The sequence below is a fragment of the Seriola dumerili genome, unplaced genomic scaffold (genome assembly GCF_002260705.1).
Source record: "Seriola dumerili isolate Sdu_G_001 unplaced genomic scaffold, Sdu_1.0 BDQW01000674.1, whole genome shotgun sequence".
NCBI lineage: Eukaryota > Metazoa > Chordata > Actinopteri > Carangiformes > Carangidae > Seriola > Seriola dumerili.
Window position 1 is genome coordinate 1,128,088 of NW_019174929.1, and position 25,411 is coordinate 1,153,498.

Here is a 25,411-nt window from a genome sequence, read left to right on the forward strand (position 1 = left end):
CTTGGTAGTGAAGAAATAGCTAAACCACAAATCAAAGCTCTTGATTTACTGACCGATCGTTGTTATGACCATCATCTCTACAGGCACCTGAAATGAGATGCCTCCGAAAGAGAGCTGGTCATACTCTGACTGACAGAATGAGGAATTCGCAATTTCAGGGGACCTTGGCATCCAGCCAGTGTTCCTCCACGCTGAGATACGCCAGCTGAAGTGGTTCAAGCTCCAAATCAAATCACCCCATGGTGGAAGACAATGGGGCAGCCTCAGTCAGGACATGCTGATGGGACAAAATCTGACAGTTCTCCTCACTTCACTCTTCTTCCTGGCCTGGATAAATGGCTAGAAAATGGACAGATTCACCTCGGTCAAGCATCTTTTCCAGGATCACCCCAACAATATTCAGCATTACTGAGTCTCTGTAGTTGAGGCTGCACTCACTAAGATTTGAATGAGCACGTGTATGTCTTATTTGTCAACTACTTGATGGTTCCCACTTCATAAATGTAAAAAATAGCCACTTTTCATTGTCTTAACATTATAATAAGTTGGATATTTTGAAGGTTTTGAACTGTTAGTCAGACAAAAACCAGACATTTGAAGACATCACATAGGAAACTGATTGTACTTTTTCACTGCTTTATAGAATAAATGATCAACTGAGAAAATAGTTGGCAGCTAATCAATTATGACAATACCCTCCAAACATTTGCTCCACCTCAACCATCTACAACCTTAAAATGCTACTTACATTATTAATTTTTCCAGTGACACAGCACAGCCTACAGCAACTTCTGTGCAGTACAAAACTGTGGCACATCTGTAATCCTCTGCATAATCCTAACAGCAATGCCTTTTCTCTCAAAACATTAAAAACAAAAATTAGTAGTAAATAAATGTAATTTATAAGAGGCTGTTTTGTGACTAGGGTGGCATGGTGATGCAGTGATTAGCACTGTCGCCTCACAGCGAGAAGGTCCTGGGGCCTTTCTATGTGGAGTTTGCATGTTCTGCGGTTACTCCGTCTTCCTCCCACAGTCCAAAGACATGCACATTAGGTTAATTGGCGACTCTAAAGTGCACATAGGTATGGATGCGTATGCAAGTGGCTGTTTTTTTCTCTATATGTCGGCCTTTGATGGACTGGCTACTGTCAGCTGGGATTGAACCACCCCCACACACACACACACACACACACACACACACCCCCTGCGACCCTGCAAGGATAAGCGGGATGGATAATGGATAATGGATAATGGATGGATGCATGGATGGATGTTTTATGACTTTGGATATAACTGAATTACAACAGTGACGGGCTCCTATTGAACATGGTACCAGGTAGTAGGATGGTGATATGGTGCAGTTTGTCTAGTCTGTTACTCTAGTTTTCTCTAGACTGCAAACTGTTGCAGCTGTGTTTCATGAATGGGCTGACTGAAAATTGTCTCCGCTGCAACAGAATCAACACGGTGTAACAAAGATAAATTTTATCTTTCAGCATGGCCTCACTTAGGGTCAAGTGAGTGAAAATGAGATGAATGAGGTTTATTTTCAGAATGACACATAATATGAGCCCCCTTTTTCTTCTTAGTTACCATTTTGCCAATACTGTCCACGCCAGCACTATAATCAGCATGTTACGGTAACATGCTCAACCATAACAGCCAATGGTGTAAAAGAATTCAGATCTTTTACTCAAATTAAAGTACAAACAGACTACAACAATGTAAAACTACTCCATTACAAAGTAAAAGCCCTGCATTTAAAATCCTGCTTAAGTAAAAATACAGATGTTTTTTTTCGCTTAAATGTAAAAGTGCTCATTTTGCATTAAAATGTTCCCTGTGACTGCTGTATTATGATATATGACATTATGAGATTTTTATCCCAATAAACATCTGTTTTTGACACATACAGTGGATTCTTAATTCAAACTGGAGAGGATCATTAGAGAGCTAATGGAGCACATCAGACTCGGGGAGACTTGTGAGCTCCTAATCGAAGGAGGCTGATTCAGTCACAACAACAAAATGAGTGGGAAGTGCTGAACCAGTTTCAGATTAGGTTGCAGCTTTTGACCTAACACCGCAAAAATCACACATTAGGCCCGTGGAGGAGATGAGAAAAATTTACTTCAATGTAAAAAAACCCATATATATACCAAGGTGTCATTCAGTTTTGTAGGGGCAATCACTTTCTACTTTCATCAGGGTTGCCTGCAAACCTCTCACTACACCCAGTTGGTCTGTTAGTTATATTACAAGATTGTATACTCACTGCTTCCACTGGAGCCTAATGCCTTGAACTCATATGAACTCTAAATCTCTCATGAAGAACAAATGTTTATGTCATGTTTTTAAGTGCTTGCAGCTATATGGTAGAAATTTAGTAGATTGTCTCACAATGATGCCTTTGTCACAGCAGAGAAAACATTTTTAACTAATATATATTTTTTTCATCTGAATGTGTTTGGCATCTTTCACTGAATATTCATAAGTAAACTGAGTGAGTAATTAGGAATTCTTACGGGACAGAATCGAGTAAACATGGAGTTCAACTAAAAGGTTACGCGGAGGTATGCAATTAGCACAAGTCACCAGTTTAATTAGTCTGACCACACTTCTTTCTTTATACTGAATTCCTTACATTTAAAAGACACCTCTCATTTGGGGACCTACAGAAACTCCATCCTGTATCATGGGCAGTTTGCAAAAGGGAAATGATGGAAAATGTCCACAAACCATCTATTTTTGGGGTTTTTTTTATTTTTTTATTTTTTATTTTTGCACTATTTTTATTGGAGCGTGTGGTTGCATAATACTCTGTCCACAAACAAAAGAAAATAGTTGTTCCATGAAAATTAGAAATACAAATTTCTAATTCTGATATTTCTAAATGACATGTCTGAGGAGAGCTACCTGGTCTGGTAGAGATACAATGTTGGCATGTGCACATGGATGCTGAAAAGGATCAAACAGTTATGGTTTGTTTTACCCTGAATGAAAAAATACATATCCATTTAGAAAAACATGCAATATCAAATATGACTCAACTATCTCACTTGGTAGATATATTGTGTAAACTCTCATTACCAAAATGTTAAACACCTGGAGCCCTTTTGTTGGAACCTGCTGCTTTTACCCTGCTTAAAGTGCCTGCTGGTGTTTAAATGACCCGAGAGCTCAAGAAAAGATATCACATCACAACAAGAACAGAAAATCACAGAGCAGCAAGAGGGTGTTAAGAAGAAATAAAACTGACAGGAGTGGTAGCATCATGCCTTACGGTTATGTTTAGTAAAACAGAGGAAGAAAATGAACAAGAACAAAGAGGACATTTATTTACAAAATTCTTTACCAAGAGAGGTGGATGTATCGTCCAAATGTGAGCCACTTTTCTGTACCAAAGTGTTTGCGCTCTATTGTTTCAGTTACATTAGTTTCACAGTGCTGCAAAAAGGGTTTGATTATCCATGAGCCTGAAATGTCCCAGTGGATTCACCCCCCTCCTGATGAACAAGCTTCAGCAACAACAGACGGCAGAGGGATTAGTGTGATGTGAGTTTATTTTTAATATCACCAGGAACAAGATTTTTCTACCAGATGCATTTAGTTTCTCAGCAGCAGCAACATGATTTGCCGCCTGTATGTCAGCAATCCTTTACAGCAATTTATCCTATTCTTAATTTCAAAAGAAGCTTTAGACGCCATGCCAATAATGCAAGGCAAGATGGTTATAAAATGAAGTTAGAGTTGGTGGTGTTTGGGGGGTATTAGATAAATATGATGAACAATAAAGCACTGTATAGATTTGCATTTGTCCATTGTCCTAACCAGTTTAAACATAACTCAAACCATGTCCCCAATGTGACAGCCCCTGCGCCACAAATTAGTTGAGGGATAAGTCTGGCAGTTCTTCATTCTTTTGTCATTGTCAGTAGATTTTGTGAAAACACCAAAAACAACAATGTGTTAGTTCATCTTTCCATACTTCCTGACATACTCCATCTATGCCGCTCAGCTCCAGTTCCTACTAATGACAAAACTATGGTGGCCCAGACGGGTCAACGCAATGCAAAAGCCACAACACAAGTGGAAAAGCCACAACACAAATACAAAAGCCATAGTATGAATGCAAATACTGTCGCTTTTGTTCTTGTGTTGTGGTTTTTGCATTCTGTTGACCCCTCAGGGCCACCGTACAAAATCTTAAAAAAACAGATAACAAATATGCTGTATGGTCTCATTATTTAAAGCTAAAGAGTCTCCTAAAAACAGCCGCACACAGAGGTTTTTATTGAACAATACTCAAACAGGAATAAAATTACATCTGATGGGGACTATTTTCTGCCACATATTGTGTATGCTACAGTGAGTAGTGTTGGTAGCACCTACGGCAGCAGGACAGTGTATATGGGATCCACTCAAAATAAGCTCTGCCCATGTTCATTGTAATGAAGGGAAATTTAATTCGGCAGAGGAGTAAGCTATATCCGATTCTGGCTACATAGACAATACTTGAAATGACTGTTGGTTTGGGCATTTCGTGGGATTTATGGGTGATAAAAAAGCAGATCAAGACAAATAAAAAGTTCAAATGAAATTAAAGTACAATTTTGTCTTGATAAACGTTTTTGGCTTTCAGTGAGGTGGAACAGCAGCATGATGGATGCATTCATATACATGAGATCCAGTGCTACGTAGGCACTACGTAGGTGGTCTGTACTGATCACACAACCATGGAACATTTAGTTTCTATGGCTCAGGATTTGCTGTGGCATTCTTAAATGTTATGAAATAGGGCGTCCTTCCAACTGTTTCCCTTTTTCACGAGAGAATTGTTTGGTAAAAAATAAGAATACAGACAGCAGTCTGCAGCAGTCTCCATGCTACACTGCATGGATGTCTGCAAGCATAGAACATCCACAAAATCAGACCACAAGTGAAATGACAAGTCAGTGCCATACCACACCAACAGCATAACACAGTGCCTGAGAACAACTTCACATCCTGTCAAACAGTGTATTGTGCCAACCGAACTCATAAGGATGAGTAAGGCAGAGTCTGTAGCGTGTACTTGATAGCTATCGAAAGTGACACAAAATCTTGCAGACACAATAGTGTCATTGTGAAGCCAACCCACAGTGATAGCACTGATCTAAAGGATGCTACATGTTGTGTGACACCATCACAGCCTCCTCCTTCACGGATTCATTTGCTACTTCACATAAGATGTTTGTCATTATCTCATTGTAACTACAGCAGTTTCATTAGAAGCTTTTAGTTTACATCACACTGAACAAAATGTACTGTATTTAGAATGAGTGACAAGTTGGTAACGTCTCAAGTCATTAAATATTGCTGTTGACATAGCAATAGCAGTATTTAATGACTTGAGATGTTACCAACTTGTCAGAGAAAAGAAGATCACATTGTATCCGGTATGAAAAATAAGTTTTGTGAGCTTAAAAAGAAATATTTTGTGCACGTATCCTACTGCAGTTTTAAGCAAAGACATTGCTTAGTTCCTCAATATCTTAATAGTCGTAGACTTTTATTTGTAATATAAAGCTTTATTTCTTTTTGAACTCTTTCACACATATTTCTATTACTGACTGTGGTTAGACATATGCCTTGAATCTAAAATGCAATTCTTGCTAGGTAATAATTACCATCCATTACCTTGAGGTTCTGAGATTACAATGAATGTAATTCTTCTCCAAGGTAACAGTAAACAGCTGATAGGCCACTGAAATTAAATGTGATAAATCAAAACTGTGTAGTCAAAAAACAAATCCTAAATTCACCGGTCTTATTTGTCTCCCAGACACCTATTTCTTGAGAGTAAATAGTATTCGATGTTGACTCACGTTAACTCTACACTTTGCAGGGAAATAATTAAGCTTCGGCGTCTTCCCATGATATTGAATGAGAATGTGAGTACTGAAGGGGGCCCTGATCTTCTGAGCTTGAAGATGAGGAATTGATTGCCAGAGTCTCCTTGAATCTTTGATATTGATTATTGCCTATGTGCCAACCTAATAAGCCTGTCCTTGATCATGCATTTAGTGTTGACAGAAAATCATTTCATATGAAGCTGAAAGGTGGCTTTACTGTATGGTGTACACAGTCACGTGCAGATACAGATTTTGGGACTTTTTCTACGTTATTGTATATACTGTACTACCCCATATGGGGTATTTGTACTCTGTACTTCTGCAGTTTCAGGGGATACATGAAGCTCAACTGATTAACTCAAATACACTCAAACTGTATTGATGTTTTGCATGTCTAGAATTTATCATTGCCCAATGTACATTTGAATTCCTCATCTTGTGTTGATACTCTCAGGTTTGTGTTGACAAATCACTGAGGGTGCAGGTAAATTTCAGACATGGTTACAATGACTCTGATCTGTGCTGACAGTGCTGAAACTGCAGACAGGACTTCAGTGGCTCCCGGAGCAGACTTGAGCACCAGGACAGGCAGACAGGAGCATGGCCCAGCTCTCCCTGTGTTGAGCAGACGTCTCAGGCCTGGTCACATTACCTCAGCCTGAATGGAGTTTGTCTCCCAGCTGCTCAGCTGAGTCCTCACCCTGTCACTCCACTCTACTGGGATCTATCCCTGTCTGAGTCTATGCTGGGAGACATCTGTCAACACGTGTAACGCACTCCAGGAACAAAACCAAAGCCTGTACCATGTGGGAGTTACCTATCAGTGCCAATACATCTCAGCCTGCACAGAGAAACAGGGTGAGTGACAGGAAGAAAGACAGATGTATTCAATAAAAAAAACATTGACGAGTCAATCATTTCTTTAAATAATAGTTATTTTTTTAAGATAATTCAGATTTTTTTTTAAAGTGGCATAAACTATAATAAACCCCATAATCCTAATCTCAATGAAAATGCTTTGATATATTTAATATATTATACGATTATATGTGTTTAAGGATCTCAGAGGATGAACATAATTTCCATAATTTGATGCCGATTTACATAATACATCTTGACGCTACGTACAATAAGCAGTATCATGAAGCACAACAGCTACTGTATAATTTCTATAGTACATGGTCTGCAAGCAAAATGGTGTGTAACGTAGCATACATTTTGTAAATGTCAAAATCCAGGGCTATTTCTATCCTGCCATAAACCAGCATCAGCAATATTGATGACTCCAGTGTACACTGCAGGTATAATGAATATTCAGCATTTGGTGAAAAGACCATCTAACAGAGGGGAGTGAGTGATTGAGTGATGGTCTGACCCTTTTAACAGCCTGAGATCTCAGCGCTTTTTCAAAAACTTCTGCCTGGTTCAGTTTATTAGTTAATGCTGAGTGGCTTCTGCAGCCCGTCCCAGCAAGGTAGAACAAATGCCAATACATTTAATCAATATTTATATGATTAAAGCGGTTACTGTGTCCAAACATGCAGTGCACTCACCTGCCGTGCACTACCTTTCTACTCAGAGGATTAAAGTGGAAACCAGAGAACAGTATCTAAACAGTTTGAGTACATTTTCAGTGTTTCGTTGATTGTTAGAGGCAGCGTGCGTGTGCAGAAATATGAATGTCAAATCACAAAAATAAAATAAGCTCCTTCATGTTCTTCATATTTAGTCATTAGGGGATGCATGAGTGATAACTCCCCTCAGGGTAACATCCTCTGTGTCTGAGTAAAACCCTTAAAGTCCTTTTATTTATTTATCTATTCATTTATTTATTTATTTATTTATTTAGTAGAGTTAAACATGGGATTTCAAGCTTGTAAGTGATGAAGTGACACTGCTTGGAGCAATTTTTTCTCCTTTTTTTTTTCCATTAAGATTTCATAGAAAACCAAGACCCATTTGAATGTTTTCTGCATGACAGTCCTTGATACAGTAAAATTCATTCATTGTTATTGTTTCATGCTCTGAATACACAACATATTATTGGCGGAACTATTATCAGCACCCTATGGAATTCAGTCCAGTAAAAAAAGCAATACTGATTCCGGACATACAGTGCACTGAGCCGCAAAAAGTCATGAAATGAGAAAGCCATCAACCCTTTTTGAATGCAATTCTGAAATAAAAAAACAAAATATGAAAAGGAAAAGACCACGGTCACAGTAATGGTAAACTTCAAAATGTGTACTGTGCAGAAAGGGCTGATATCTGATGTGTTAGATATTCTGTGCTCCTTCTAATTCTCGTTACATGCCACGATAATTCATCTAGCTCTTATTTATGTTTATATTATAGCCATTATACACATTTTTATTAAGTAAGATTTTGTCCTGCACAATTATTTGTAACCAAAAGTGGCTAGGTGCATTAAATTTGGTCGAAGAAATAAGTTGTGGCATTAATACTGTATTTTCTAAGACTGTTAATTGCTGTATCATGTCTTTGTTAGTTTGTTGAACCCTGATATGAGAGCAGCAACAAGCTCTCATTGAACAGCTAATAAACCTCCACTGGCTGCCTTTTCTTCAGACTCAGATGAGAGTGTTGAGCTTCAGCGCTGGTGCCACACTGATTTTGATAAATGACTTTATTACTTGTTTGGATGTTGAGGGACGATGTTTTTCTGCTGCCCAGTACATTAGTTCTTTGTCCTTACAGAATGATGCCAGCAGACTTCACCCAAGGCAGACAGTACATTACACTGACTGGTTTCATACTGGAGAGGAAGCACCTCTTCTATTTTTCAAGGAAATTGTCTGTTCCACAACGATGTCTCAGGGCCTCATACAGTGTATTGTCACCTGGATTAGTTGGCTATAGGCTATTTTGGGGATGAGCACCTTCCGGCTGCAAGATGGCTTGATGGGTAAGGACACTGTCCCAAACAAGGTCGTAGGTAGAGTGCACATGACAGCTGGTGTCCATCCTACTCAATATGCCCTGGACTCTCAAGATCTCTGACAGTGGATCTCTGGAGAATTGGTTATACTGCAGATGAAACCGTCTCGTATTGTCTTGTATTGTAACATTTACATTGCAATCGAAACAATAGTTTGTTGAGATATTTCACTTAAAACCAAAAATGTCAAGCTCATGGTAGTGGTACAAGAAAAGTCCGGATCACCAGAGTCATTAGGATTCATCCTTTGGGGACAATGAATATCTGTACAGATTTTAATGGTAACGCACCCAACAGTTATTAAGATATTTCAGTCTGGACCAAAATAGTGGATCAAATGACCAAAATAATAGCATTTGCATTACTTATAAGTGCTGATGAGGTTTGTTGAAATGGTTGAAAAAACAACATATTTAAACTGCATAAGTGTGCACCTACATCTAGATCACTGATATAAAAAAGAATATATTTCATGATACAAAGCTGCTTTTATGACTCACAAAATTGGATGTTCAGTATTTGGTCTTTTTTCCACTTTCGGCTTCTTACAGAGAAAACACTTTAACTTCTCCCCAGGGAGCGCTCTCCTCTCCAACAAATCTCATGCTAATACCATCAGGCCCCCAGGTAGAACCCAGCCAGAGTGTAAGCATAGCTGGAATCAGACACAGGGTTTGTCACTGATGACTCAGACAGTCCCTCAAGCCCAACACAATTTGGCTCACAGGACAGCCACCATAGCTCTACCTCAGCATATTCATGCAGTGTGTGTTCAGAATATTAAAAACACAATCAGCACAAGCAAGTTTGGGAGTCTTGTATGTTAATTTGCAATATCTGGGGCCACGCGCCCTCTCTGCCATGTATGAGCTACTCCATCAGCAACAAATAAGAGCCAATTAGATGGCGAGCATGGGAACCCTCATGTAATAAATGAGAGCCATGTCTTAGATAAACCTGGCTTATGAGAGCAGCAACAGCAGGAGGAAGTCAGGGAAGCGCTATAAGTTTTTGACACAACCTAGACTGTGCTGTAGGGTGGGTGTGCCTGGGGGAGGGGATTCAATAGGCCAGTATGTATGAATAATTCAGACAAGCCATGGTTGTTCTTAATGTGATTCATGTTCTGTATGCTGAGAGTTCAGTCAATTAAATTTGCATTCCAAAGAGGATTTTTTTTCCCTGCTGTCCTGATTCCTTAATGGATGATTTCCAAACTTGTTGACCCATTAGGTATGGAGCTCTAGTAATCCTGAAGGGTTTGTATGCTGCTGTAGTATGTTTATGCTCATATACTGTATGCACATTAGGTGAGATTAAGAGTAAAGAAATTCTGTAAAGGCAAGGAAATACAAATCTATGACTAAGATCAGCTGCACACATAGTTTTTTCTCATGAATGTCAGCTGGATTTTTAGTTTCACAGACATATCTGTTTTTCATGTGTATGTGTTTTTAGGGGGTCTCTCTCACACAATTTCACAGCATTAAAGATCTAGAAGCAATAAAACAAAAGTAAGCTGGTCCAAAAAAGGAAATCCATTATTATGGTTTGCCTGAATTGCAGCTTATGGCCTCAATTTATGTATGGTCACATTTATAACATCTTTTAATAGATATGTGACATGACACATACTGTGTGTTCAAATGCAGTAGGCCACAGCTGTACAAATGATCCTGCAGTGAACTATACATTATTTTGAATTTTATCTCCAAATTGGACAGTAAAGTAGTATTAAAGAACAAGGCAAAATATATAAACTACATATCACCATTAACTTTTTATTTGTTGCTTTCATTTGACAGTCACACTATACAGACAGGAAAAGCAGGGAATTGCAGGGAGACAACCAGAAAACCAGCATCACATTTCAACAAACGTTCTCGGGTTCACTTCAGTATAACTCAAATATTTAATTCTCACTTGGTCCCATAGCCATGATTATGATTAAATGATTCATAAATTAGGATAGATTTAGAATACGAATCATTTTGGGATTATTAGTCAGGACATGAACACAAACTTTTGACTTAGAACAAATGTGCTGATATTTTTAAAGAAAAATAAATCATGCCTCTCTTTTACAAGCCTCATAGACTATTTCCACAGCACTCCACTCATCACAAAGACATTTTAAGCCTATTGTCTGTATTTTACAGTGACCTTTACATTCAGTTCTATGACCTCAAATGATGCCTTTGCCTTCCACTGACTATACAAAGCAGACAATGTTGCAGGAAGCACTGTAGCACCATCTACTGGCTCCAAGATTTACCAAGCATTCACAAGCCAAAGTTTTCATGAGGCATTTGTTAATTTTCTCATTTTCTCTCTGCTTTGCTTTTGGAAGTATAGTGTTGTGTATTTTTCTGGAAACCATCTTTAATTAATTTGGGCTCACACAATCGTTTCTATTCTTCTGTGATGGCTAAAATAATAAATAAATAAAAAATTGTCTCCTATTAAGCCCTATGATTGACATATTCTCTTTGTGAATTTTTCTTTTTATTAAATATAGTATAGAATATACTATGACGTCAAAAGTATTAAACTTACTGAATTTCGTGGTATTGGAGTGGAGAGTGGCCTATGAAGAATTGTCATAACTTGTTAGGGTGTCACTGTTATCATACATCACTACCTGCAAACAAAAAGCCTTCTCACAGCATAACACTCGTACCATGATAATCGAAGGTAATGCTGGTGCGAGACGGATGCTGCGACATGCTCCCACTCGACAGAGCATTTGGTCTGACGTTTGAAGAGTTCATCTTTATTTCATCAAAGTCTGGAGACTCCAGACTTACCCTCATTCTTTTCCTCCCTCAGGCCAATTACAAAGGCCATAGTTTTATTACTTGCTGAACTTGCTGTTGTCCCTCTGGCAAGTAACACAGTCATTTTGCATTTCTGTCAGTGCTTTCCTCTGGTCTTAGTCTACACTATCACTAACTCTTGGTTGTTCCACAATTTATTATTTCATAATTAAATAGTCTTTAGGGTTCCTTTAAACAATGAACGCCCCTTTAAACTTAAATCATTATAGTATATCTCTCACCAGATATATGGCTTCTCAGGGCCAGCTTTAGGCATAAGCCAGCTAGGCAGTCACTTAGGGTGCCACCAGCTGGAAGGGCAAGCAAAGAGGATTAAAATCTAAATAAATATTGTGCTCGAAAACATGGTCAGGACAGCCATAAGTGAAAGTCTCATAATAAAACACCTGCTCCTCAGTACAGAAATGACAGAAACTGTAATCTAGAGGCATCGAAGACACAAATAAACAGTAACATGATATGAATAATCAGATTATGTTCTACATCATACCCTGGATATGGTTAAAACCAGGATAATACATAACAGGGATTAGTGTACATGTAAATACTAACTGACAGATAGTGTTGATGGCATGATATAGAATAGAGGTTGAATAAAGTTATATTTGAAATAATAAAGTATAGTAAAATTATTATAATTCAGATAAAATATTCAAATGAAAAAAATCAGACCTTTCAGGAGCGCCAGCAGACGTGTCACAGAGGACACTAAAATGTCCAGAGACAGCTCTCCTCATATGCCTGTCTCTGAAATCAGTTCAGTGGATGTTATGGCAGAGTTTGGGCTCAAATGACACAATGGGGGCGTATCTGTTTTGTTCATGTCCAGTCAAATGAAAGAGTGTCACTCAAGTTAAAATGATCTTTCACTCAGGGGAATTTGGATGCACATTCAGTCACTTTGAGGTGTCACTGCAGAGCAGCTGAGTGCTTATTAATTTAAACATGGACAGGTTTTAATTTTTCATTCGTGTGTATAAAAAGAATGTGAATTAAAAAATGGCTGTGACGTTCAATGTCAAGTTGGGGAAAGCTGAGACTGAAAGATCATTCTTGACTTTAGAAAAAGCAACAAGCAAAAACATCTCCCCATCTCTCCACTCAGTAACAGAGTGAGCATGATCTTCACCAGAAAAAGGAGATGCCCGCATGGAAATGTACTGTACATGTTCAAATTATTTGAAAAAAGTATTTTGAGGGACCTCTCATCCAAGTTTTTCAGCCTCAAGACATTGGCTAAACACTGTGGGCACATTAACACAATCTAGAAAGTAACACACCACTTAGGTCTGTCCACAACATGGGCTTTAACTCCATTAGGGCTATCTGGGGCCTTTCTGGCCTTTTCTGAGTCTCCACACAGGTTTTCCCCCCCTGGTCTCTGTGGGCAAAACAATGTAGGTGTCTGCTGCTTTAAATGCAAACCTCTCCACATGAATACAGTGTAAAGTGTCAAATATTGCATTAGCTTTACATTTAACTGGCTTTTAAATGAGTAGGTCTGCCTGCACACATTTACTGCATGTAAAATGACAGCTGGAAGTTTATACTTTCAACAACAGCTCTGTAAAAAAATGTAAGGCTTTTTATTTTTTTACATAAACATATGTCACCAGTTCACAGAAAAACACACTTTAAGGTCTTATGAACATTGCTATTATTGTAAAGATGGCTAATGTGTCAAAATAAAGTATGTTTCTACTTAAAGGTCCAACACCATCAGTAGATCAGTAAGCTCGCATCAAAGGGAAACAAACCACTGCTGTGATAACCAACTCCACACCAGCACAGACTGAAACTCTGTTTTTCCTCGAGTGCAAAGCTAGCCTTTGCTGACTTTATTGGCACACTGGGCTTAATTAACTTGGGGTAGAGTGTTTACTGTCAGACAACTGGCTTCATTTAGCTTTTGATGAATGATTGATGCCTCTCAAGGGTGAAGCAGCAAATGAGCACAGGCATAGAAAAAGGTCTAACGCTCCCTTGACGAACATGGAAAATGATAAAAATAAACATCATGAAACAAACATCTTTGAAAGGGATGGGATTATGTACATCAGTATGTGTCAATAAGAATACATACAGGGAGTAACCTTTAATCTTCACTCAGTGATTACATAATATAGCCGAGTAACCGAGACTTTCTCAGACACTTTATTTTATTGTGTTGTTCTTCCATTTGTCAACTGACCCTCTGATGTATTCATCAGAACATGGGACATATATCAAGGGTTTGAAGAAACTTAAAGATTTCTTAAATTCTCAGACAGACAGCGTTGGGTTTGTAACACCACACATGCTCACAAGATAAATTAAAGAGATTAGAAATAATGGGTGAAAAAAAAACAGGTTCCTGTCTCACGTGTGTAAATATGTGTGACAAAGTAATTCAACTCAATGCCCACTCACTTGCTCTTTCTGATATTAGCTGCATCTTCATCAACAAACGGATTACGTGTAGATATGTTCATTTGTCTAAATATTCTAAGAAGGGAACATCACTCTTTAGCTCACAATCATAGAGATATTATAGAAATTCACTGATCTAATTATAAGGAAGGCATCCCTTTTGATCATTGTGTATTTCCCATCAGAGTTTGGTTTTGTACTCTGAGTATTTTACCACAAAGAGTTCCCAGACAATCTGAGTTTGCAGGTCAAACCATGTCATAACAAGTCAGAGGGAATGTACTGACTTAAAAGTTTCATCTTATCATCATTAACTATGTAGATTTATTATCTGTGCACTATAGAGGCATAATATAAATTCATAAATTCAAACTCCTTTAAAACATCTGTGTCTTATGTGGATTATTTTCATCATCATTATTGTGACAGCAAAGGTTACAACTGTGCTTATCTCACACAGTAGGCGGCACAGTGTAATCTGAGCTGCAAAGAGGCGTTACCAGTCCAGTCTCACCCTGTAGTCATTTACTGGCAAATGGAGGAAGTGACTCATCTCACCAAGCCAGTGTGAACAATACTAAGGGTACAAAGAACTTCTAATGAAACTGTTACACCCTCAACCTCTGTAAATAAGAGTCTGAGAACAACAAATTGAGGTCAGAAACAAACTGAGTTCTTACAGTCTCCTCCGAACACAAGGCCTGAAAAATCTATAAAAAGTGGGGGAAAGAAGGGGAAATAGATGAACATTTCCTCCTAACGATGGTGCTACAGGAAATGTCAGGTGAACATTATGATCATATAGGATTCATCCTCTGGGGCCCATGAATATCCATTGCAAATTTTATGGAAATGTTTCCATTCATTTTTGAAAGGTCAGGTAGTTAGCAAAATAATTAGGTATCCTTTGGGGACTATTAATATCTGTGACAACTTCATGCAAGTGTGGCCAGTTCTTGTTGAGATATCTTACTTTTTCCATCACCAAGCAAGTGCACAGATATAGGATGGATGAGTGTGGGATCAGCCATGTGGTTGTAAGTGGTTTTATCATGTATATAAAAGAATTCAAAATTCTACCACCTAGCTGGTTCATATGGGCATTGACTGGAAGGTTGAGTCTCATGTCAACAGCTATCGATCCTGCTCCTGTGGCGTCACTGAGGAAAAACCTGTGAATCCCCACCGGCTGCTGAGTCGATGCCCTGTGGTTAACCCTGTGCTTGAACATCACTGCAGTGGAGGGCGAGAACATTGAGTCTCCCTGTGAGCATCGATAAAGTTTTGCTAGTGAATTTACAGTCCAGTCAGTCTTGTGTTGTTTTACTTATGGATGATGATTTCTGCCTGGAAAAGAAAAAATGGATGAAAAGTTAAATTTAAGAGAATTTATGAAGGAGTAACTCACAGTTATGAGACACTACAATTTCCACTCACTATCACATAAGTTTGACTTAAAATGATGAAATCAAAAAGTCAAAATTGTGAGATGAAAAATCTATATTATACCAAGTGAAATTCATTAGCTAGTAAGTCGACATTTTGACTTACCATCCCATAATATTGACTTAACAAGTAAAGATTTTCTGTAAGAAATGTGACAGAACAGAGTGCACAAGTCCAAGGCTGGGTTACCAATTACCGTTTCTGTCTACATAATTTGATTAAACCCAAATTAGCAAGAGATTTGCATTGCTTCGCTATAGTATCAACCATGATAGGTCCTCCATCTTGTCTTCCCTTGAGTCTGCGCCAAAACCTAGTTTTATGACCTTGATTGTTTAATTCGTATTGAGCTAAATTTTTTGTAATTCTATGTTTTATCACACCAATTCAACATTTTTTCTGTGTGTCAAGTAATTAACCTCAGGCAAGGTACTATTATTTCATGGAAGAACTGTAAGGCTGAAACCAATTTTAATAATCCATGCATGTGAGTTATTTTCGTTAATAACTGACTAATTGAAGAAATTATATTAGGCTTATATGAAGAAAATCAGTGAAAAATACCCATCATTATTAGATCCAGCGTCATATGAGGTGATTGGTGAGCAGTAACCCCTGGTTTGGATTGCGAAACTGTTTTCTGTTCGTGACATAAACAGGGTGGGATGATGACGTCTGAGACAGCCGCCATACAAAAAGCGGCTTCATGTGACGTAGACGAACAGTCAGCATTCTTTCTCCACCGAGGCCGGTAGCAGCCACATCTCAGCATTCGTGTTTATGCTATTTTAAAACAAAACCTCACAGGTTTTAACACGACGTTTGAGCTATCTTTTCTATTCAGTCTTTATTTTTTTCTCTTGGTCGACCAAGACAACAGTTAAGCTGACGTTCCGTTTGTAAAGGTAAGGTATTTAGGTGATTTTCCGTGCCTGGCTAACGTTAGCCGACCGACCGGTCCGGTAGGAAGTTCGTTTTAGGCTGATTGTCATGTTACAAGATTTAAAATACTATTCTGGATTTTCAAGTTTAGCGTTGGCTAACGTCGTTGACCTAGAAAAATTGTTCCGCAATGGTTTCATGTTCAGGAAAACCTTGCCTGGTCTCTGAGAGTTGTTTACAGCCTGTTAGCCGTTAGCTTCCCGGAGGCCTACAGAACAAAACCCCCCAGATGTCGTTGTGTGGACTTCCGGTGTCTGAACAAAGACCTCATAAAATCAGCTGATGTTCTCCTCGGTGAACATAAATCCTTTTATAACTGAATTGACACCTATTTCTCTGGATTATAGGAAAAATGAATACTTTTATGATCCAAATAAATGTTTTTAGACGTTTTCGGTAAATTTTGACCTGACCATTTGGGGATATTAGGAAACCGATAGTAGGAAAACGTAATCGTGAGTAAATTGAGAAGTGCTTGAGAAATAAGATTTCATTCGAAATTACCAACAATAGCTCGGATTATAAATTCACCGACTATGGATTTGGATAAATCCAACAAGGCGCACATGTAAACCATGTTCGAATTCGAAATTTTCGTCCCCATCGGATAGTGTTTCCTGTATCCAGTGCTGCCCTCCATGATTGGGGTTAGGTTTAGGTAAGATACTTAACACTTGGATAACACGGGTCAACGTTAGGTTATGGTTAGGAGGAGTAGTTGGGGTTTATAGTTGGGTTGAGGTAATGAGACACAAAACGGTTGGGAAACAGACGTCGACATATCACCTCCACCGTCGTGTGCTAAGCTAACACTATCTGTTTCATATTCTCTTGTATGGACACGTGTTGGCGCTCATGTGGTCAACAAGTTAGTTAAAATCAAATGAATAGTTGATAATAATCGAATCTACTGTTTCAGGTATCATTGTCGCGTTGTTGTAATGTGCTTTATAAACCTCGAATCCGGCTCTCTGCAGGCCTTCAAGTCGTAAAAGGCCTTGGTTGCGGGTTCCTAAAAAGGCCTATTATAAAGCTTCTAAAAGAGCTTAAAATTAATTTTCAGATGTCTTAAATATTTCTTTCTTTTTCTGTATTTGATCTTTAGCAAAGATTGTGCAAATGTTCCAGTACTGTCACAGGCCTCTGATGTTATGTTGTGGGCCTTAAATAAATAGGTTAATCCAGCCATCCATTTTCTGGTGCTTATCTGGATCCAGGTCGTGTTTAATGATTAAGTAATGCTATTATTAGGAATATACAACTGGCAAGTCGTGACAAAAATGTTCATAAGCGAATGCACTTGATAACTAATTGTTGGCCTTATTGTCCTTACTGGTTTTCATGTTTATCTTTCCTGTCAAATGTTTGCTTTCATTTTACAGCCGTTAGCTGCCAGCTAATTTTTTTTCTGTATATCCGTCTCTACTTCCAGATCGCTCTTTCCTGCCCCACTCCTAGACCTTTATTCTTTTCAGATATTCTTTGTCAAGCCGCCAAAGTGGAGAGTGTCGTTGCGCCAGGGGGTCCTTCTCGTTTCAGGTAATAGACATAATCACACTTGACTTTATTTTCTTTTACTGAAAATCCTCTCAAGAAGCTCACATAAAGACTTAGGCTCACATTTCTTATGCTAAGTTAAAACAGTTTTCCTTTTTTTTCTTTTTTTTTTTTTTTGGTATCACAGTGTAGGGGGAGGAGGTGGGGGTGCACCTCAGCACTATCCCAAGACTGTCGGCAACAGGTGATTTTTCCAAATTTTCCTTTCACATAGATCACATAGTCACTAAGCTTTGTTTCATCTTAAATCCATAAGCCTCACCACTGACCGTAAATTGCATTCCCACATATGTATTATTGTTTTATCAGCACAGCTGGGGGAACTGGGTGTAATAATTGGCTTCTTTGCCCTATGACTACACCCTGATAGGATGGTGGTTTCCTGTTTTGAGAATAAAGTTTCTCCTCTGGAAAATTAACAGCTTCTACAGCTTTTACTTTGAAATTGCATGACCTTCCACCATTTTGACAGTGGCTCAGGTTGATTCCGTGTAGAGCTCAAATGATTAGTCTGTTAATTGATAAGTTAAATAACAGAAAAATAACCGGCGACCATATTGAAAATCAGTTAATTGTTTGAGCAATTTTTAGGCAAAAGTAGCGAAACAATATAAATAGCAGGATTTGCTGCTTCTCTTTGTGACATGTCATACTAAAGAGAATGTCTGTCTTTGTGTGACATTTCAAGACGTCTCCTTGGGCAGTGCAAGTTGTGATGGACATTTGTTCATTATTTGTTGTCCTCTCTTAAACCAAAAGATTAATCAATCAAAAAAAAAATGCTTTAAAAAAAGAGCTTGCAGCTTGTAAACTATCTTTGTGTAGAAACCACATGCAATTGCTGGCTGAAATGATTTGGCACCCCACAGTCAGTAATTTCTTTAATTTTACAATGCTCCATTGCAAATATTTAAATAGCCAACTACTTGGTGACAAATAAATCACTGAACAATTTACACAGCTCCATTTCTTCACAATATGTCAAACAAATAACAACCCACCTGATTCGGGTCAGGTCGGTTGCCTTTTACCGGTGGGACTTTCCAGTGTAAAATATTGCCAAATTGCTGACATTTTTCCAGTGGCTAATGTTACACTATTTTTTTGGAAATCAATTCTTCTTAATCACTCTAAAACAGTAGTTTCCAGTGGCTTAACAGTGCCACTTCCTGTGTAGGCTACTGTATTAGTGCAGCAAAGAAGAATTGATTTCATGGGAAAACTGCTGTTTTATTTGGATGTGAAACTACTAAGTTTATTAATGAATTATGTGGCATCAGATCGGTTCATAGGCTTGCATACTCGCAGATAACCGATACAGTATTTTAGGCAATATCGGAGGCATTTCTGATACTAGTATTGGAATCTACTTGTAACTCAGTCACCATGGATCAGGGTAGATACCCGAGATATGTCATGTTTTCCTGATTTTAAATATTTTTTGTATTTTAACAGTGGCTATGTTTTGTGTTCATTGCAGCGAGTTCCTGGGGAAAACCCCAGGTTCTAGCGTTCAGAGATGGGTACCTTCTCGAAGCACTAGACGAGATGCCAACTCCTCCAATGAGAAAGGGCAAAATGATGCAATCTTCAGGAAAGTGAGAGGGTACGTTTCCATTTAAATCCATAAATTCTCAGGCACAGATTGTGCACAGTTTTTACACAGTATCACTTAAATGGTAAGCTACGACCTGAATAAGACATTGGAGATAATCTGTCGATATATGAATGTTATTGTATTGTCTTTTAAAAGCTTTCCTTAACCCCTTGTCCTTCCTCTTCTTCATTAGCATACTTAATAAGCTGACTCCTGAGAAGTTTGACAAACTATGCCTGGAGCTCCTCAATGTGGGTGTAGATTCAAAACTTGTCTTAAAAGGAACCATCTTGTTGGTGAGTATTCTCTTAAACCGTGCTAGTCTATCACTCCTATAACGTATTAAAATGGGCACATAATCTTTTTTATCTTTTTTTTTTTTTTTTTTGTCTCAAGATTGTTGACAAAGCCCTCGAAGAGCCCAAGTACAGCCAGTTATACGCTCAACTATGTCTACGCTTGGCTGAGGATGCACCAAACTTTGAAGATCCAACAACAGAAAGTCAAGCAACACAAAAGCAGAATACTGTAAGTTTTTTTTTTGTCCTTTTTTTTTTTTTTTTGGAACAATAAGATTTACACTTTACTGCTTTCTGGTATGTTCTGTTTGTCTTATTTTGAACAAATTCTGTTTTACAGACCTTCAGAAGGCTTCTGATTTCCAAGCTTCAAGATGAGTTCGAGAACCGGGCTAAAAATGTCGAACGTAAGTGAAATATATTTGATACATGTTTAGTTAAAAAATACAAAATTTGCGTGAATGTATTCATGCATGAATTGTTCATTTTCTTTTTTTTTCTTTTTTTTTTCCCTGTAGTCTTTGACAAACATGATGGCCCACTCACTTCTGAGGAGGAGGAGCAGCGTGCTATTGCAAAGATCAAGATGCTGGGCAACATCAAATTCATCGGCGAACTTGGAAAACTCAACCTTATCCACGAATCTATCCTTCATAAGTGCATCAAAACAGTAAGTTCTGTTGATTTAACATTTAGATATTTATCTCTAATGTAACATTTACATATGTCTCTGTTATTGTAAACCTTTTTTGTATTCTTAATTTCTGTGAGAGCTTCCTGATGGTTAAATTTCCAAAGTCACCTCAACACTTGTGGAAGCAATGAAAGTGGATTAATTAAACATTTCTCATTTCTTTTCAAGCTTTTGGAGAAGAAGAAGAGAGTCCAACTTAAGGATATGGGTGAAGATTTGGAATGCCTCTGTCAGATAATGAAAACAGTGGGACCTAAACTTGATCATGAAAAGGCTAGGGTGAGTATATTGAGGAAATGGCAAAAAAAACAGTCCTGTCTTAAAATCCCCGTGTTCCATTTTAATAACAAATAAATTCTCTTCTCAGTCTTTGATCGATCAGTACTTTGGCCGCATGCGCTCCTTAATGAACAACAAGGAACTGCCAGCGAGGATTCGTTTCCTGCTGCAGAACATGGTGGAGCTACGAGAAAACAACTGGGTGCCTCGTAAGGCTTATGTTGACAACGGACCAAAGACAATCAACCAAGTTCGTCAGGATGCAGTAAAGGTTAGTCTATCTGGTCCACTGTAGGATTAACTTTAGGATGGGCATTCATTAAGAGCTGTAAGAATGATGTATGGGATCAAATACTTACTGGACTAGTCATTAATATCAGTGTACTGGTTTAGTAGTCTAAAGTCTGCCTGTAGCCTTAGATTCTGATTTGTCTTTGCAGGATCTAGGTGTTTTTATTCCACATTCAACTGATGGAATGAGAAATGAGTTCTTCATGGAAAACTCCTCCTTCCTGCCAACAAGGATCAAGTTTGACAGGGAAACTCTTGGTGGGCTGGCTGATATGTTTGGACAAATGCCTGGTATGTCGCAGTTTTTTTTCACACTTGAGCGACACATTAATAAGGGTTGGTCCTTTCTGTCAGTGTTTTTAATGTTTGTTGTCTTATTTTGGGTAGGAAGCGGCATTGGTACAGGTCCAGGAGTCATTCAGGACCACTATTCCCCTACCATGGGACGTCATCGCACAAACCCACTCTTCAATGGCCATATTGGAAATGGCAACGGTTCACACCAGCCTCAGTTTGAAGCAGGAAACAAGCTTTTCATAAAACCAAACCAGGTACTTACCATATTGTAATTGTTTTTTGGGGTTTTTTTTATTATTTATTTATTCATCTTTTTTAAATACTTTTTTGGCATGGTGAACGATTGCAGTCATCATTACTAACGCTCATGCTGTTAAATCTCTTTGAAAGGGGCAGAATTCACCGGTTTTCAACCATAAGCAGAATCACTCAGGGCAGATGCAGTCTAAGGATATGCCTTCACGATTCGGCAAGAAAGGGAAACTCAATGCTGATGAGGTACAGCTGCTTTCATTGATAGGCAAAGATTTTTTTTTTATTTTTTTTTTTTTTATCTTTTAGTTTGGCATCTTGAGTTTATGTCGCAAATAATCCGGGCAGCATTCAAACGTATCCTGTTGTTTCAGCGGGATGATGTTATATACCTTTCAGTTTAAGAAATGTGAAGTAATATTCTAACCATGTGGCATTTTTCTAAACCTGTTGTCTTCTCTCTTGTAGATCAGTCTGAGGCCAGCACAGTCCTTCATTTTGAATAAAAAACAAGTGCCAAAGCTGCAGCCACAGATGACTATGATTCCTCCAAGTGCCCAAGGTTCCCCACTAGGACAGGTAACATTCTTACATTTAAAACAAAGACATTGAACTGATATGGTAATAGGAAACATACTCATGTGGCCTTTTTTGTACAGCCTCCGCAGCTTGGCTTGAAGACCAATCCTCCTCCGATTCAGGAAAAACCTGCAAAGTCCAATAAAAAAGCTCCTCCTACAAAAGAAGAGTTGCACAAAATGACAGTAAGTTCCTCATAATTCACTCTGTACTTCTTTTCTGCACAATATACTTTCTGTATAGCACATTAAATCTGACTGGTTCTTTTCATGCAAGGAGACACTGGTGACAGACTACCTGAACAACAAGAACATTGACGAGGCAGTGAATGCTGTGAGGGAGATGAAGGCTCCCAAGTACTTTTTGTCTGAGATGCTGAACAAGATCATGGTTCATTCCCTTGACCGTTCAGATGAGGATAAAGAACAAGCCAGTACCCTGATCCATGCACTCTGCACCGAGGGGCTCGTCACAGGTGAAAACCTAATGCAGGTCAGTGTCATAATGTACAGTACTCGGGTAAACCGATATTCAGTACATGTTTCATTGTCTGGACATTACTCAGTACTATATTTTGTTTTTTAACAGGCCTTTCTGAGTGTTCTGGACCAGTGTCCCAAGATTGAGGAAGAAGTCCCACTGGTGAAGTCTTACCTGGCACAGTTTGCAGCACATGCAATCATTGCTGACCTGGTCAGCATTGCAGATTTGGCCCATCAGTTGGAGAACGGTGCACATTTCCCACTTTTCCTGCTCTGCCTGCAGCAGATGGTCAAACTCAAGGACCGTGAGTGGCTGAGTGACCTGTTCCAACAGAGCAAAGTCAACATGCAGAAGATGCTGCCTGGTATGTCCAAACCCATTCTGACCCCATGTTTATAATTAATATGTCATTAATTAGGCTGTCAGCTCATTTTGTATGAGAAACTTGTTTTTTTTGATGATACAGTTCAAGGAAAATGAATGAGAATCTCATTTCATTTATTTATTACCCCTGTAGAAATAGACCAGAACAAGGATAGGATGCTGGAGATTCTGGAGGGCAAAGGTCTCAGCTTTTTGTTTCCATTGATGAAACTGGAGAAGGAGCTTCTGAAGCAGATTAAAGTAGATCCCTCTCCACAGTCAATCTACAAGTGGATCAAGGACAACATCTCTCCTAAACTCCACACTGACAAAGGTTTTGTCAACATCCTCATGACCAGGTACAGCAGTGGACAATGTTTCTAATACTGCAATCAGTCTCTCAAATATATTTACATTATGAGCCAGTGTGTTGTTGGTAAATTTAACACCAAGTATTTTACAGTATATTGATTATTCTCTTGTCTGCCAGCTTCTTGCAGTACATTGCTTATGAAATCAACCCTGATGACGATGAAGAGCAGCTTGCAGCGCCCAGTAAGGAACAGCTGGATGAGGAAAAGCAGCTGTTGCTTTCTTTCAAGCCAGTGATGCAAAAGTTCTTACACGATCACATGGACCTGCAAGTCGGTGCATTGTATGCCCTGCAGGTCCACTGCAATGCCAAGGGTTTCCCCAAAGGTACGCATACCTGTTCTTTAACATAGTAGCTTATGGCTCAAGTTTTTTTTTTTTTTTTGCAGGGAAGTTGGCTAACTTTGGTATGGAAGCTTTAGTGTGTAATGTGTGTAATGGTTACTCTCCTTTTTTCAGGCATGTTACTGCGCTACTTTGTAAACTTTTATGACATGGAAATAATTGAAGAAGAAGCCTTCCTTTCATGGAAAGAGGATATCACCCAAGAGTATCCAGGGAAGGGAAAAGCGCTATTTCAGGTAAATTGCTAATAAATATTTTTGTAAAGTTCTTGAAATTGCTCACACAAAATTTAAAAACCAGGTTTCGCAGTTTGAAACATTATGTCCCAGATAACATCAGAACAGGGATATCAGTGTGCATGTAAATGTATTCATTATAAATAACTTGGGCTGATGGAGATATTGTGTTTACATTGCAGGTGAACCAGTGGCTGACCTGGCTGGAGACTGCAGAAGAGGAGGAGTCGGAGGAGGAAGATTACTGAGGAACAGGCCAAAGCCATGTGTTATCAGGATGCAATGAATGATTGTGTTTTTGTTTATTTCTTTTTACTTTTGTAACTTTTTTTTTTTTTTTTTTTTTTTTTTTTTTTGTGCCCTTACCTGTCTCAACCTAACCCCTCCCCCCTATTGTTTATAAATATTTTCCAACCACTGTTAAAATTCATTTCACTATGAAATGCTTTGCCAGATCAAGCCAGCATCACCACCATCTTGTATTTATGCTTTTCTTCCTAATTTCCTCTCTCATTTGATGTCCTATAGCAGATGTTTTATACATTTCAATCATCTTGGGTTATGTTTTCCTTATTACTAGGTGGTATTTTGCAGGAAACTGTACCAGCACCAAAACCTGACCCATTTTATCACCTTTTACATCTGGTAGGCGTCACCAAGTGCTGCAGAAACTATTGACTTAAACTGTTTACAATAGAGAAAAGGCTCAAAGAGACTTTCTCAGTGTTTTATCTGTATTTGTTAATCAGTTTTTAGATGCACTTTGCTCAACATCTTGAGTCGTTGCAATAGTAAAATACACTTTCCTTGATTTATCAGTCCTCCTGAGTTGTTGGCTCGAATGATTCATAATGGTTTTCCTGTGCTTGAAAGCAGACCATTTTGTCTCAAATCAAAATCTTAATCAGGATTTAATGATTCTGTAACAATAATGGCCTGTTTTATTTGCACTGTTTGATTTCAGTTACCCACATTTAATCTAATTGAAGCTTTTTTTTTTTTTTTTTTTTTTTTTTTTTCTTCATGTATGAAACTTTTTTGCTGTTAGGAATGTGTGGCCTTGGCTTTTTTTTTTTTTTTTAATTTATCAATTAATATGGATATACCTCTAACGTATCTCGGACTTTACTTGAATGTCTCGCTTTCAACATCGAGACAGCCAAAGCTTAGTTTCCAGTGCTAGTTGTTCACCACCATGAGTGGAAATTTTAAGTCTGTTTTCCATATTTGTCAAGTTTTTAAATGGTCTTTTTATCTTCATAAAATAACAGAGAATGT

At 38.4% G+C, this 25,411-nt stretch overlaps 1 protein-coding gene across 2 annotated transcripts; it reads left to right on the forward strand.

The window, feature by feature from the left end:
• The first annotated feature begins 17,925 nt into the window (after positions 1 to 17,925).
• Positions 17,926 to 24,483, forward strand: eif4g2 (eukaryotic translation initiation factor 4 gamma 2). Of its 2 annotated transcripts, XM_022765403.1 has the most exons (20): positions 17,926 to 18,028; positions 18,174 to 18,230; positions 19,527 to 19,652; positions 19,837 to 19,939; positions 20,040 to 20,171; positions 20,283 to 20,349; positions 20,461 to 20,612; positions 20,805 to 20,915; positions 21,004 to 21,186; positions 21,356 to 21,497; positions 21,594 to 21,757; positions 21,900 to 22,001; positions 22,224 to 22,334; positions 22,415 to 22,519; positions 22,611 to 22,826; positions 22,923 to 23,181; positions 23,335 to 23,539; positions 23,671 to 23,879; positions 24,012 to 24,133; positions 24,316 to 24,483. In XM_022765403.1, the coding sequence occupies exons 7-20, from the start codon at positions 20,529 to 20,531 to the stop codon at positions 24,379 to 24,381; spliced, it is 2,079 nt and encodes a 692-aa protein (XP_022621124.1). In that variant the 5' UTR covers positions 17,926 to 18,028; positions 18,174 to 18,230; positions 19,527 to 19,652; positions 19,837 to 19,939; positions 20,040 to 20,171; positions 20,283 to 20,349; positions 20,461 to 20,528; the 3' UTR covers positions 24,382 to 24,483. The 2 variants fall into 2 exon arrangements, with proteins under 2 accessions (XP_022621124.1, XP_022621125.1); XM_022765404.1 differs by lacking the exon at positions 18,174 to 18,230 and having other exon boundaries at positions 21,894 to 22,001.
• The last annotated feature ends 928 nt before the right edge of the window (positions 24,484 to 25,411 follow it).

Coding starts and splice junctions, on each gene's coding strand:
- eif4g2 (XM_022765404.1), top strand. CDS start 20,529: ATGCTGGGCAACATCAAATTCATCGGCGAACTTGGAAAACTCAACCTT. Junction 21,498..21,593: donor TATGTTTGGACAAATGCCTG/GTATGTCGCAGT, acceptor TATTTTGGGTAG/GAAGCGGCATTGGTACAGGT. Junction 24,134..24,315: donor AGGGAAAAGCGCTATTTCAG/GTAAATTGCTAA, acceptor TTTACATTGCAG/GTGAACCAGTGGCTGACCTG.